Raw genomic sequence first — 13,306 nt, 5'->3', positions numbered from 1 at the left:
TGGAGCAAGACTGGTCCCTTCTCGTTGAATTTATAGTCTACTAGAGGTAATAGATAAACAAGTTGCACATTTTGATAGGTTTATGAGAAGCTGAGTTTTGTTGGTTTGGAGTCAGAGAAGGTCTGTGACTTTGTTGAACTGAGAATGGAAATGAAGAGACCAGTTAGGAGATTTACAGGCATCCAGGCAAGATATGCTGGTTCAGAAGAGAGCGCACACACACCTGGCAAATATTAGCCAGACCTCTCTTACAGAAATAAGTGAGAAAATTTCTGATACTTTTATTGACTCACTTAAATGTGGTATTTAATATGGTTTTGTAAAATTGGAGTAAAAGCCCCCATGAGATTAATTATGATGGCACTAGGTGAAAAGTAAATGAGTCTGGCTTAAGGATGTAGCTGTTCAAAAGATATAGGACAGAAGAGCGACATGAACTAGGAATTTTAGTTCTGTAAGATTTCTAAACAGAGGTAGGCTTGGAAATAAATTCTAAAGGAGATCAACAGGATTTGGGAGAGATTAATAATCCCAGGCATTAGATAATTTAAAGGGACTATGACTCAAAGGATAGAAAAGTACATATTGTAAAGATTTGCTTATAAAGAATTGCTAATTCCAATGAGAAGCAAAGCAAGGAGATTGGGAATAAAACTGGTAGCACAGGAAGTTCTGGTCTCTTAGAAATGGAATCCAGTCCCATATGCACATGTAGGCCCACAACATTCTGGTTGGGGTTTTAGTCTGGTCCAAGAAGAAACTGAGAAAGGATAGAACAGGACCAATTGTGGGGAAAGAGGGTAGACATGGTAATAGACTAGGAAAGAATGCTCTTGTCTACTAGAAATTGAGGCCTAGCACCAGAAGAAGCACCTGGCCCACTGCCCGTATGTCTTCCCCAGATCAAAAGCCTCTCTGTCTGGGATCTTCTGAGAAGTCAGAGTGAGGGAAAAGGCAGCAGCTCCCGTTGTTGCCTGTAACCTCACCACCACAGATAATTACTGGTAATACTTTTGTAGTTCTCAACAAAGTGTCAAGGATAAACCCAGAGTTCTCCACTTTGAGTCCTCCACTTAAATTTTTCCCCAGCATTTTATTGTGAAAACTTTGTACAGAAAAGTTGAAAAAATTATACAGGAAATAGATTCTACAATTTAAATGCTTCTATATTTGTTTTACCACATAACCATCCATTTTATTTTTTTGGTGCATTTCAAGAAATTGCAAACATCACACTTCACCCATAAATATTTCAACATGTCTTGCGTTCATTATTTCGTACAGGCTTGTTGGGCAGGGGGAGGTGGTAACATTTACATACAATAAGATGTATACACCTTAAGTGTGCCGTTAGATGAAAATGAAAAATGCATTCATGACTCACATTCCTATCAAGATAAGGAACTTTTCCATTCCCCCTAGAGTTATCTCCTGTTGCTTCTCAGTTGATACCTGCCCCTCCCCTGGGGGACATGGGAGGGACAACCAGTATTCTGAATTTTTTTCACTGTAGATTAGTTTTGCCTGTCTTAAAACTTTGTAAGTGGAATCTGTGTATTTTATGCTTCAGATTCATCCATGTTGCAGGTATTAATAGTTTGTTTCTTTTTGTTACCAAGCAGTTTTCTAATACATGTATAAACATGATGGTTTATTCGTTCTCATATTGATGGACACTTGAGCTGTTTCAAATTTTTGGCTATTATGAATAAAGCTGCTGTGAACATTCTTGTACAAATCTTTTTGTGGACATAATGTTTTCTTTTGGATAAAAATCTAGGAGTGGAATTGCTCTTGGACTAGATGTGTGTTTGGTTTTCTAATAAGCTGCCAGACAGTTTCCAAAGTGGTATATTTAATGCTTTCACTGACAATGTATGAGATTTCCATGCCCTTGCCAATATTTGGCATTGTCAGTTTTTTTACTTTTAGCCATTGTGGTGGGTGTGTGATAGTATCTTGTGGTTTTAATTTGCATTTCCCTGATGACTAGTGCTATTGATCACTCTTCCTTTGTATATTTTTAATTCATCTATTTTCTTTTATGAAGTATCTGATCAAAATTTTTTTGCCCATTTTAAATTTGTCACTTAATATTGAGTTCCAGGAGTCCTGAATTTAAATTTTAAAGCTCAGTTGTATAAGATAAGGATAGAGAAGACTTACTGCTGGGACAGTATTTCAAATGGAAAAGGCCTCAAAGTTTGAGTTGAGCAAAAGCAAATGTTACCATTTATTCAGCAAATGGTTATGGCTACTAACTACATACTAAGCACTGATACTAGGGATACAGAAATAATACCCAGCCCTAGTTCCAAGGAGACCATAGATTATGAGGGTAGACAGACAAAAGTCAAAATTTTGATATGGCAGTTTCAATGTTATATCACTAATATTTAATTTACTGAGTACCTGCTATTGGGTAGGTACTGTTATAGATACTGGACATAGAGAGATTAGGCAAACCAGACATGGTTCCTACTCTAATACAGCTTATTTTCTCAGGTGTCTATGGATGAAGACAGTGCAGAAGCTCTGATACAGGGAATGAGATTGATGTTGTGTGTATGTGGGTCAGAAATGAAACCTGGCTGGAACATACTTGTGTGGCTAGGTGATTAGTTAAGTGTCAGGTCTTTCAGGGAAGGCCTTGTAGACCACAGTAAGAACTTTGGACTTTTGAGTGTTTGGGGATGCCATCCCAGAGTTTTAAACAGAGAAATGGTATGGTCTAGTTTCTGTTTGGCTAATAAACACAGAAGTGTGTCTGTGTGTGTTTGAAGGAAGATGATGAGGAAACCATGTAATCATCTAGAGGAGAAACAATAAATTTTACTTGGGGATTGTGGGCGAGGCTTCATAAAGCAATAATATAGCAGAACTTTGGATGACAAGGCATTTGTTAGACAGGAAAGTCAAAGGTATCAGCGTGTGTATGTTCCAGGAACCAGAAATAGCTTTGGATGACTAGTTGGTTGGGTGGTGGAATAGCAGGAGGTAGAGCAGACTGGGAAGGGCTTTGAAGGCTGAGTTAGGGATGCAGGGTCACCATATTACACAACTACTGAATTCTGTGCAGATGTACTCTGGAGTTGTGCCACAAGGTGGCCTTGCTGGGGAGTTTGGCTCTGAACCTAAGGGCCATGGGCATCTGTGCAGGACTTCTAGTTAAGGTAGAAACTCTGGAAGCTGACACAAGGAAGACTAGCTGAGGCATTGTTAAGGAGGAGAAGCCAGTGAGGAGGCAAGAGACATTGAGCCCTGAAGTTAGATAGGGGTTGTTAAACCAGAGGGCTTTGAATAGTCAAGAGGACTTGAGTTGTGGATTGGGGAAAAAAGCTAATGAAGTCCTTTAAAAAACACAAAATAAACTATAAAATATTGAAATAATACAGAAGTATATAGAGATTATAAAATCCTCACCTTCATTCCCCTTCCCTGAGGTGTACCTCTGAGTTGTAGTTTTTGGTGTGCCTTCCATTTTTCTGTATATTTATTTTGTGTACCTATTCAAATCTATTGTATATACACATACAGTTGAAGTTTAAAATGGAGTCATACTTTTCTTACCATTTTTTGTGACTTTATTTTTTCATATAATACCAATATAATATAGTTCTGCCTTGTATTTTACCTGCTGCTCAGCATTCCATTGTTTTAATGTACCATAATTTACTTAGTACCCAATAGATAGACCTTTAAGTGTTCTCAGGTGTTTTACTGGTTTCAGCAATAATGAAATGAACATTCTTCGTTTGTTTCTGTTCTGTGCAAACACTGCCTCAGAGAACATGTGAAGTGAGAAGCATGGAGTCAGATTGTGACTTGGGGAAGTTGTGGTCCCACTCCTTTGGGAGTATGTGTTTTTCTCTGGATCTGTTCGTAGGGAACTTCCAAAGGGGGGATGGTCAGGCAGGTCAGAGTCTACAAGCCACATTCTAGGGGCAACATTGAAAAGAACTGGGGCTCTTTGTCCAGATTTTAGCTGGGGATTTCACTGCTTCCAAGTATCAGATGGGTTCTCAGAGGGAGATGGAATAAGGCTTTCCTTGTGGAAGATTAGACTGGGGAGAAATAGGACAAATGTGTAGAAATGAGAATTCCAACAGACTTGAGTTGGTTTGGGTAGGACTTTATGGAGCAGGACTATATAAATGGATTAGAAGAGTGGTGGATTTTCCATCATTGGATGCTTTCAAGCAGAGACTGAGGTGCTAAGAACAGGCAGTATGTGAAGCAAGCCAAAGTTTAAGAGTCATTCCAATGTTGGTTGATAATAGCACTCCAGATGGAGACCATGAGGCGCCAAGATGGGAGCAGCACTAACTGTGGGCTAGGTTGGGGGAAGGATTGACTGAGGGTCAGTTTAGGGGAGGCTAAGGCTGGAGGCATCCTGGGGTATAGCGCTGGGAAACCTGGAGTGCTGAGTGAAGCTGGGTGAGAGATCTGACGTCGTCTGCACTTTTGGTACAGTCTGCAGGTGTATGGGTCAGCGGGACGCAGGGATAGTAAGGAGTCTGAGGGTAATTGTTATGGGGACTGTAGGAGGAGGGTTTACATGGGAGTTATGGTGATCCATGCAAGAAGATAGTGTTTCAGCCGAGGAGATGAGTAAATTGGAAAAGTTGGTGCTCCTTGATTGCCAGTTTGGAGATGGCTGGGCTGGGAGCTGAGGCTGCAGATGGCCTTTTGGATTTCATTCAGCAAATATTATCTAGGTGCTTGGGATAGAGCAATAAACAAAACAGACAAATATCCCTTCCCTCATGTTTACATTCCTTCAGTTTACATTCTAGTGGGGAAGAGAGGTTATATATTAGACAATCAATGATAAATGCTAAAAAGAAAAAGCAGGAAAACGGGTACGTGATGCTCAGTAGTAGTAAGGTTGAAATGTTAAGTACCTAGAAAAGGAGAGCCTTTTCTTCATAATAAGAAGATGAATTTGAATAAAGACTTAGAAGGAGTGAGGAAACAGCAAGCCATGTGGATAATATGAGGGAAGAAACAAGCTTCTTTGAGGAATGGCAGGCAAGCAGACCTGTGTGTTCAGAATGGAGTGAGCAAGAGAGGTGTTAGGAAATCAGGTTAGAGAGATCTAGATCTTTCAAAACCTTGGAGACCATGGTAGAGTTTGCATTTTTTCTAAGTAATGGGAAATCATTATAGGGTTTGGGCAGATGTGTAGCATACCCTGACCTACGTTTTAACAGGATCACCCTGGTTGCTGTATTGGGAATAGTCTGTTGGTGTGAGGATGGAGGTGGAGGTGGGGATGGCGTAGGATAAGGGAGACCAGTTAAAGAGGCTAATGCGATAAGCCCGGTGGCTTGGACTGGGTAGTGGCAGTGAGACTAGTGAGTTGGCCATGAGTAGCTGATTACCCACTAGGAGAATCAGTTGGGATCCTAACACTACCTCAAGATGCAGGGCCTGAGAGTTAGTGAGAAATCATTGGAGGAAGAAACTTTTTTGGGGAGTTGGATCTGGATCATGGTCATGTTGGGATTAGAATTTTGATTAGGGTCTGATCTGGGGCCAGTAAAGGGTCAGAGTGAGATTCATTGGTCTCAGAAGATCAGGGTTGGATTCTGGGTCTTGGGAACATTATAGGGATTTTTGGGGTGAGGACCAGTTTGGGCTCAAAGTTGTTGATGAAGACCAATATACTTTTTCTGCATCTTATCAGGGTTGATTGTACTCACCATATCCTGTCCCACTGAGCTCACCTGAGGGGATTAGAGGAATATGGAGGCTCTAAGGCCTTCTCTTCCTTCGGTGTCATGGAGCTGGATACAGGCTCAGCCCTGCCTGGGGGAAGCCTGCTGGCCTTCCCAACCTGGGACATATAGTCAGGGAAGGGTAGAGAAGGGTCCTCAATGCTTGACTCAGGTCCTTTCTTTCCCAGATGGCCCACTGTGTGACCTTGGTTCAGCTATCCATTTCCTGTGACCACCTCATTGACAAGGACATCGGCTCCAAGTCTGACCCACTCTGCGTCCTTTTACAGGATGTGGGAGGGGGCAGCTGGGCTGAGGTGAGAAGGGCCTTGGGGGTTAAAGTTGTGGAGGACGGTTAGACTGTTCTGAGGGTAGAGGGTGGGTGACTGTGATGGTACTGGCCTCTGCCCACAGCTTGGCCGAACTGAGCGAGTACGGAACTGCTCGAGCCCCGAGTTCTCCAAGACCCTGCAGCTTGAGTACCACTTTGAAACAGTCCAGAAGCTCCGATTTGGCATTTATGACATAGACAACAAGACACCTGACCTGGGGGATGATGACTTCCTAGGAGGGGCTGAGTGTTCCCTAGGACAGGTATGTAGGGCTAGGGATTAAAATACTTTAGACATATGTTCAGTAAGAGCCCTAACAGCCCAGACTGTCTGGAATGTGGAGGTGGGGGCCAAGCAAGATCTAACCCTGCCTGAGATTTTGCTCCCCCACCCACCCCTGCTTTGCCCCAGATTGTGTCCAGCCATATAATAACTCTACCTTTGATGCTGAAGCCTGGAAAACCTGCTGGGCGGGGGACCATCACGGTAAGGAAGAACTCTGTGGGGGAGGAGGGTTACATCAATGAGGAATTCATGAGGGGATACAGTCTCCTGCCTCCCCTTCCTAGGTATCTGCTCAAGAGATGAAGGATAATCGTATAGTGACCATGGAGGTGGAGGCCAGAAACCTAGATAAGAAGGTGTGTCTGGAAGGAAGCCCTGGGGGTTTAAGAATTAAGGGGCAGGAATGGTGTTCCTGGGGGTTTAGAACTAAGGGGGGTGGGGCTGGGGACTGGCAAAATGGTTATCTCTCCCTGAGTCTTACACTGGGGTCTCTGTGGCATTGACAGGACTTCCTGGGGAAATCGGACCCGTTCTTGGAGTTCTTCTGTCAGGGTGATGGGAAATGGCACCTGGCATACAGATCTGAGGTGTGAGACCCCTGGGATTGGGTGGAGTGGGGTAGGAGAGACTCTCCTGGGGCTTGTGATTACCAAGGTTTGGAACAGGGAGAAAGAGACTGCATATGGATAGAGAAGGATGACAGCTCCCCATATGCCAGCCCAGAGCTTACTAGAGGCCTTGCTCTCCACCTTCAGGTAATCAAGAACAACTTGAACCCTACATGGAAGCGCTTCTCTGTTCCCCTTCAGCATTTCTGTGGGGGAGACCCCAGCACACCCATCCAGGTGAGGAGTTTGCCTCCTGACTGGACATGGGGAGGGATTTATTCTCACCTGCCCCCTACCCCTGGTCTCTGTATACACATACACACCTTCCCCCACTCCCCCCACACACACAGGTGCGATGCTCAGACTATGACAGTGATGGTTCACATGATCTCATTGGTACCTTCTACACCAGCTTGGCCCAGCTGCAAGCAGTTCCGGTGAGTGCCAGCCCTGCTCAGGGGTATTAAGGTGGGCCTAAAGGACTGCAGCCCCAGGGGGAGAGGGAGGGCAGGCCAGTTCCAGCTGATGCTCTGAGAGTTTCCTACCCTAATTTTTCTTTCCTCACCAGGCTGAGTTTGAATGTATCCACCCTGAGAAACAGCAGAAAAAGAAAAGCTACAAGAACTCTGGGACTGTTTGTGTCAAGATTTGCCAGGTGAGGCAATAGCCCATGTGACCCAGGCTCTGACCCCTGTGCTCCATGGCCCCAACCCCTTCACCCCAGCCATGATCCTGGTTTCATCTGCAGGTAGAAACACAGTATTCATTCCTGGACTATGTGATGGGAGGCTGTCAAATCAACTTCACTGTAAGTTGCTTTATCAGGGATAAGAGAACAGATCTGGGTCTCAGAGTGGTCTTCAGCTCCCCACCTCCCCTCCTAGGTAGGCATTGACTTCACGGGCTCCAATGGAGATCCTTCCTCCCCGGACTCCCTGCACTACCTGAGCCCAACAGGGGTCAACGAGTACCTGACAGCACTGTGGAGTGTGGGCAGTGTGATTCAGGACTATGACTCGTGAGTAACTTTTCTCTTGCCCATCCCCCTCCCTGCAGATGCTTAAGCCTCTGGGCTCACAGTCCCCTCCTGTCTCTTCTCCAACTCACTGTCTTCCCACAGGGACAAGCTATTCCCAGCATTTGGATTTGGGGCCCAGGTACCCCCCGATTGGCAGGTGAGCACTCTTTTTGCCTCCCCAACTCCTATTTTCAGTGTCAGGGTCCTGATTTGGGGGGATGTGGTCGACTTGCTGTGTGGCACCCAACTTTATGTGGAGATGCAGGGATGCATCCCTACAGGCATGTGTATAATAAATGTTCAGGACTACATAGCTCCTATACAATGCTTGGAATATACCATAGTGTCCTTTTTCTTTGCACATAGATGGTCATGGAGAAAGAACCTCATATTCATTCTTGCCCTCAGGTCTCCCATGAATTTGCCTTGAACTTCAACCCCAGTAACCCCTACTGCCCAGGTAAGTTCCTTCAACCTCCACCGTAAGGCAGATCTGTCCACACCTAGAAGGCCAAGCCTATGCAGACAAGGGAGTGTGGGGGTAATGGGGCAGATACCTGACTCCGTTGTCCAGAGGAGTGGATTTTATTTTATTTTATTTTATTTATTTTATTTTATTATTTTAATTTTATTTTAAAGGTTTTAATTATTTGACAGAGAGAAAGACAGCCAGAGAGGGAACACAGGCAGGGGGAGTGGGAGAGGGAGAAGCAGGCTTCCCATGGAGCAGGACCCTGGGATCATGACCTGAGCCGAAGGCAGACACTTAACGACTGAGCCACCCAGGCGCCCCCAGAGGAGTGGATTTTAGAGCTAGGTCTCTGGACTCAAATCTAGGTCTCAAATCTTTATCTTGCCTCTTTCTAAAACCATGTGACTTGGGACCAGTGTGCTTTGGCTTCATAAAAACGATAAATACTGTAGGATATTGAATATTTAATATAAACTTTGAAGCAGTAAGCCTGGCACATACTAAGCACTCTCTAAAAAATGGTAGCTGTTATCTTTGCCTGGAAGCTCACTGGTACCGGTCTGGGCATCAGTGGAAGCCTTGGTGCAGCTCTTTTCAGGGTGCTTTTTGCCCAAGCCCTTTTGTTTAGAGATGGCCAAACCTCATGATTCCCCAGGACCCCCACGTGGGCAACAAACTAAAGGGGAAAACTTGACCTGATGTGACCTGGGTTTTTGACCTGAGTTCAGACTTAGAGAAAAGTTGTGATAGTAGTTATAGGGGATTTAGGTCATTGGAGCTCAGGGGTCAGGGCCTGGGTCACAGGGGCTATTGTTTACCTTCTTCTCTGTCACTCAGATTCTCCATCTCCCTTCCTCTTCCTCCCTCCACCAACTTTGCACCCTTCATCCCTTAACTATTTCAGTGTATGTTTCCTAAAATCAAAGACATTCTCTTATGTAACTGCAGTACGGTTCTCAAAATCAGGAGATTAACATCAATACCATTATCCAATCTAGGATTTATTCATTTTGCCAGTTGTCTTTTACAGTAAAAGAAAATCTCAGATCACATAATGCATTTGGTTGTTTTGTCTTCCAGAGTTGTTCTTGTCTTTCATGATATTGACATTTTTTAAGATTACAGGCTAGATAATTTGTAGAATGTCCTGCAGTTTGGGTTTACCTGATATTTCTTTATGATTAGATTCAGATTATGCACTTTTGGTGGGCATATTACAGAAGCGATGCTACGTGTTCTCTCAGTACCCCATGTCAGGAGGCCCTGATGTTGATTTATCCTATTACCAGTCATGTTAACTTCGATCACTTGGTTAAGGTAGAGTCTACCAGGTTTGTCCGCATTTGTAATTAATAAGTATCTTTGGGGAAGATAGCATGAGGCTATATCCATATCTAGTTACTCAGGGGCGCCTGGGTGGCTCAGTCGTTAAGCGTCTGCCTTCGGCTCAGGTCATGATCCCAGGGTCCTGGGATTGAGCCCCGCATCTGGCTCCCTGCTCCGCGGGAAGCCTTCTTCTCTCTCTCCCACTCCCCCTGCTTGTGTTCCCTCTCTCATTGTGTCTCTCTGTGTCAAATAAATCTTTAAAAAAAAAAAATCCAATTACTCATTAACTAGTACCCTATAGTTTTAGCACCTATTGATGATCTTTGCAATCGGTGATTGTCAAAGATTTTGTAATTCCTCCTACATTTATTAAGAGTTTCCTCTTTCCCATTAATTAATTATCTAGAGATTCTTATTAAATGGATTATAATTCATTATTTTATTAAGTGGGTTATAATCTGATGCTTAACTATCTTAGATTTGTTCAGGGGACCCCCTTAATCAAATTTAACTCAAGTTGTGATTTAGGGCAAGTGCCCTTCTCTTTGTTCTTAGTTCTCCCATCTGTAGGATAAAGTTAAGTACCTTGGGTTATAGGGGTGATTGAATGAAATGCACCCAGGTTCCCAAATCTCCTCGGCCAGGGTGGGTTGATGTCAGGATTGGTATTTTACAGTTTTTTTTGCCTTCGTTTGCTAGGCATCCAGGGCATTGTGGATGCTTACCGCCAGGCCCTGCCCCAAGTTCGCCTCTATGGCCCCACCAACTTTGCACCCATCATCAACCATGTGGCCAGGTTGGCAACCCAGGCTGCACATCAGAGGACTGCCTCGGTGAGGATCATGGGAGGTAGTGGTGGTGGTGTGCTGTCTTGGTCAAGGGTTCCCTTCAGGGATATGTAACAAGAGACTTCTTATCAGTATGGGAATGTGTGGCTGGGGTGTTTAGGTCTGCCTCAGTTTGTGAATGGACTTATCCCCAGCAATACTTGGTGCTGTTGCTGCTGACTGACGGCGCTGTGACAGATGTGGAGGCTACACGTGAGGCTGTGGTGCGTGCCTCCCACCTGCCCATGTCAGTGATCATCGTGGGTGTGGGTGGTGCTGACTTCGAGGCCATGGAGCAGCTGGATGCTGATGATGGGCCCCTGCGTGCACGCTCCGGGGAGGCAGCTGCCCGTGACATAGTGCAGTTCGTGCCCTACCGCCGCTTCCAGAATGTGAGTGGGGACAAGCCTGGGGGCAGACCAGAGCTGGGAGTTTATCCCTCCACCTCTCTCAAGTGGGGATACTCACCCTTGCATTGGGGCAGGGTTGGGTGTTGGGGTTTATATCCTTTGTATCCTTTTTTGGGTATGAAATGTAAACTTTGGGAAGCTATTATGGATCACCACTGACCTTGCCCTTTTTCTTCTGGCAGGCCCCTCGGGAGACACTGGCACAGACTGTGCTCGCAGAAATACCCACACAACTGGTCTCCTACTTCAAGGCCCAAGGTTGGGCCCCATTCAAGCCACTTCCACCCCCAGCCAAGAGCCCTGCACAGGCTCCTCAGGCCTAGATTCCCTTAGAGGGTGGGCTATGGCTCGTCCTCAGCCTTGTGTACCCAAGGTCCCTGTGGGCATGGCTCAATCCTGCACACATTGCCCAGTGCTGCACTTTACATTTTATACTTTTATATTTGCTCTTGCTGTTGCTCTTGATCCCTCCTGCTTGCCCCTGGAATCCTTCATTTAATAAAGATCAGTGAAAACCACTGCTTTGCCACCACTCTGTGTTTTTGAGTGGGAGTTTACTATTAGCCATGTTTATTTTCCCTGAGTCTCAGTTTATCCCCCTTAGAGGTTGCTGAGTGAAGGATACCTCTGACATCATAGCCCTAGGCAAAGAAACTGGGTATTCCAGGCCAGAAGCCTAGAGACACTTCTGTAGGATTGAATGTGAGCCAAACACCCAGCCTGCCCTGCCTTAGGACAAGGCTGAGCTGGGAACAGAGACAAGGAGGGAGCAGTGGTGTTTCTGATCCTAAAGATAGGCTGCAAGCCTGAATCTTGTTAACAGCTAATTTTTTTCTTACTAGAAAATTAATATGTATTTTCATATAAAAGAAAAAATACAGAAAAAATAATATCCAAACTCCCATGTGCCAAAAAAATATTCGGTGCATATTTTTTAGTCCATCATGCAAAACTATATACATGTTTTTTTATTTTATAAAAATGGGATCATATTATACATACTTTTTTTTTTTCAAGATTTTATTTATTTGACAGAGAGAGACACAGTGAGAGAGGGAACACAAGCAGGGGGAGTGGGAGAGGGAGAAGCAGACTTCCCGCGGAGCAGGGAGCCCGATGTGGGGCTCGATCCCAGGACCCCGGGATCATGACCCAAGCCGAAGGCAGACGCTTAACGACTGAGCCACCCAGGCGCCCCCTATACATATTATTTTAAGATGCTTTAAAATGTATGCTAGTTAGTACAAAATTATTTCAAATATAAATACTGTATAATAGAGCAGGTGAGGGTTCCTTTCTTTCCTAGGTCTGACATTTTTTTTTTCCTAAGGATATTATACATACTCTTTGCACCTTGTTTTTATAATATTTTGGGTGTCTTACCCATTAGAACTTACTGGTGACCTTATTCTTTTTAATGCATATATATTATTCTGTGTATGAGTATCTTATAGCTTATTTAGCCAATCCCTTATTTACTGAGATTTGGGTCCCCTCCAATTTTACAATATTACAAAGTGCTGTAATGAATATCCTTGTACATTTACCACTATTTCTGAAGGATGTTCCTAGAAGTAGAAATGCTTGGAATATGAATATTTAAACTTTTAATAGATACTGTAAATTGCCCTCCATAACAACAGTCTTTTGTCCCTTTATCTGTTAACATGACAGGCAAAAAATACTTTCATTTTTAGCTTGAATTTATTTAATTTTGAAGGTGAGGTACCATTTCATGTGTTTGTGAGTTATATTTCTCCTGAATAGCCTATTTATAGGTATTTTTGTTGTTTAAGCCTTTATTCTTATACATGTTGAAAATATTTCCTCCCAAGTTATTGCCTTTTCATTTATAGTATCTTCTGATCCATAGAACTCTTTTGATATGGAAGTTTATTATATATAACAATCTAGGTTGCTTTTTAAGAAATTATCCATATATCATTAATTTCCATGATATTAAACATTCCCTTAAATGTTACCATTTTTTTTTTTTTAAGATTTTATTTATTTATTTGAGAGAGAGAATGAGACAGAGCATGAGAGAGGGGAGGGCCAGAGGGAGAAGCAGACTCCCCGCTGAGCAGGGAGCCCGATGCGGGACTCGATCCCGGGACTCCAGGATCATGACCTGAGCCGAAGGCAGTCGCTTAACCAACTGAGCCACCCAGGCGCCCTAAATGTTACCATTTCTTTTGGACACATTTTTGTAGCATAAATTATCTTCTTGTATGGGGTGCCTGGGTGGCTCAGTTGGTTAAGCGTCTGCCTTCAGCTCGGGTCATGATCCTGGGGTCCTGGGATTGAG

At 44.0% G+C, this 13,306-nt stretch overlaps 1 protein-coding gene across 4 annotated transcripts in view; it reads left to right on the top strand.

Moving 5' to 3' along the window:
- Window positions 1-11,516, top strand: part of LOC123851729 (RNA-binding protein 12) — a 35,128-nt gene extending 23,612 nt beyond the window's left edge. For all 4 annotated transcript variants that reach the window (XM_045885691.3, XM_045885690.3, XM_064573091.1 and 1 more), the window contains 15 exons: window positions 5,909-6,037; window positions 6,135-6,314; window positions 6,464-6,538; window positions 6,622-6,693; window positions 6,844-6,924; window positions 7,093-7,182; window positions 7,296-7,382; window positions 7,514-7,600; window positions 7,694-7,753; window positions 7,830-7,963; window positions 8,066-8,120; window positions 8,372-8,423; window positions 10,461-10,594; window positions 10,744-10,980; window positions 11,181-11,516. In XM_045885691.3, coding sequence (XP_045741647.1) covers window positions 5,909-6,037; window positions 6,135-6,314; window positions 6,464-6,538; window positions 6,622-6,693; window positions 6,844-6,924; window positions 7,093-7,182; window positions 7,296-7,382; window positions 7,514-7,600; window positions 7,694-7,753; window positions 7,830-7,963; window positions 8,066-8,120; window positions 8,372-8,423; window positions 10,461-10,594; window positions 10,744-10,980; window positions 11,181-11,321 — 1,614 coding nt within the window. In that variant the 3' untranslated portion in view covers window positions 11,322-11,516. The remainder of the gene's footprint in view (window positions 1-5,908; window positions 6,038-6,134; window positions 6,315-6,463; window positions 6,539-6,621; window positions 6,694-6,843; window positions 6,925-7,092; window positions 7,183-7,295; window positions 7,383-7,513; window positions 7,601-7,693; window positions 7,754-7,829; window positions 7,964-8,065; window positions 8,121-8,371; window positions 8,424-10,460; window positions 10,595-10,743; window positions 10,981-11,180) is intronic.
- Window positions 11,517-13,306: the final 1,790 nt, after the last annotated feature.

Source organism: Mirounga angustirostris, unplaced genomic scaffold (genome assembly GCF_029215605.1).
Source record: "Mirounga angustirostris isolate CCGP_5_RB_7025 unplaced genomic scaffold, mMirAng1.0.hap1 SCAF_10, whole genome shotgun sequence".
NCBI classification, from domain to species: Eukaryota; Metazoa; Chordata; class Mammalia; order Carnivora; family Phocidae; genus Mirounga; species Mirounga angustirostris.
The sequence above is the reverse complement of the archived record's forward strand: the minus strand, read 5'-3'. Positions and strand labels throughout refer to the sequence as shown.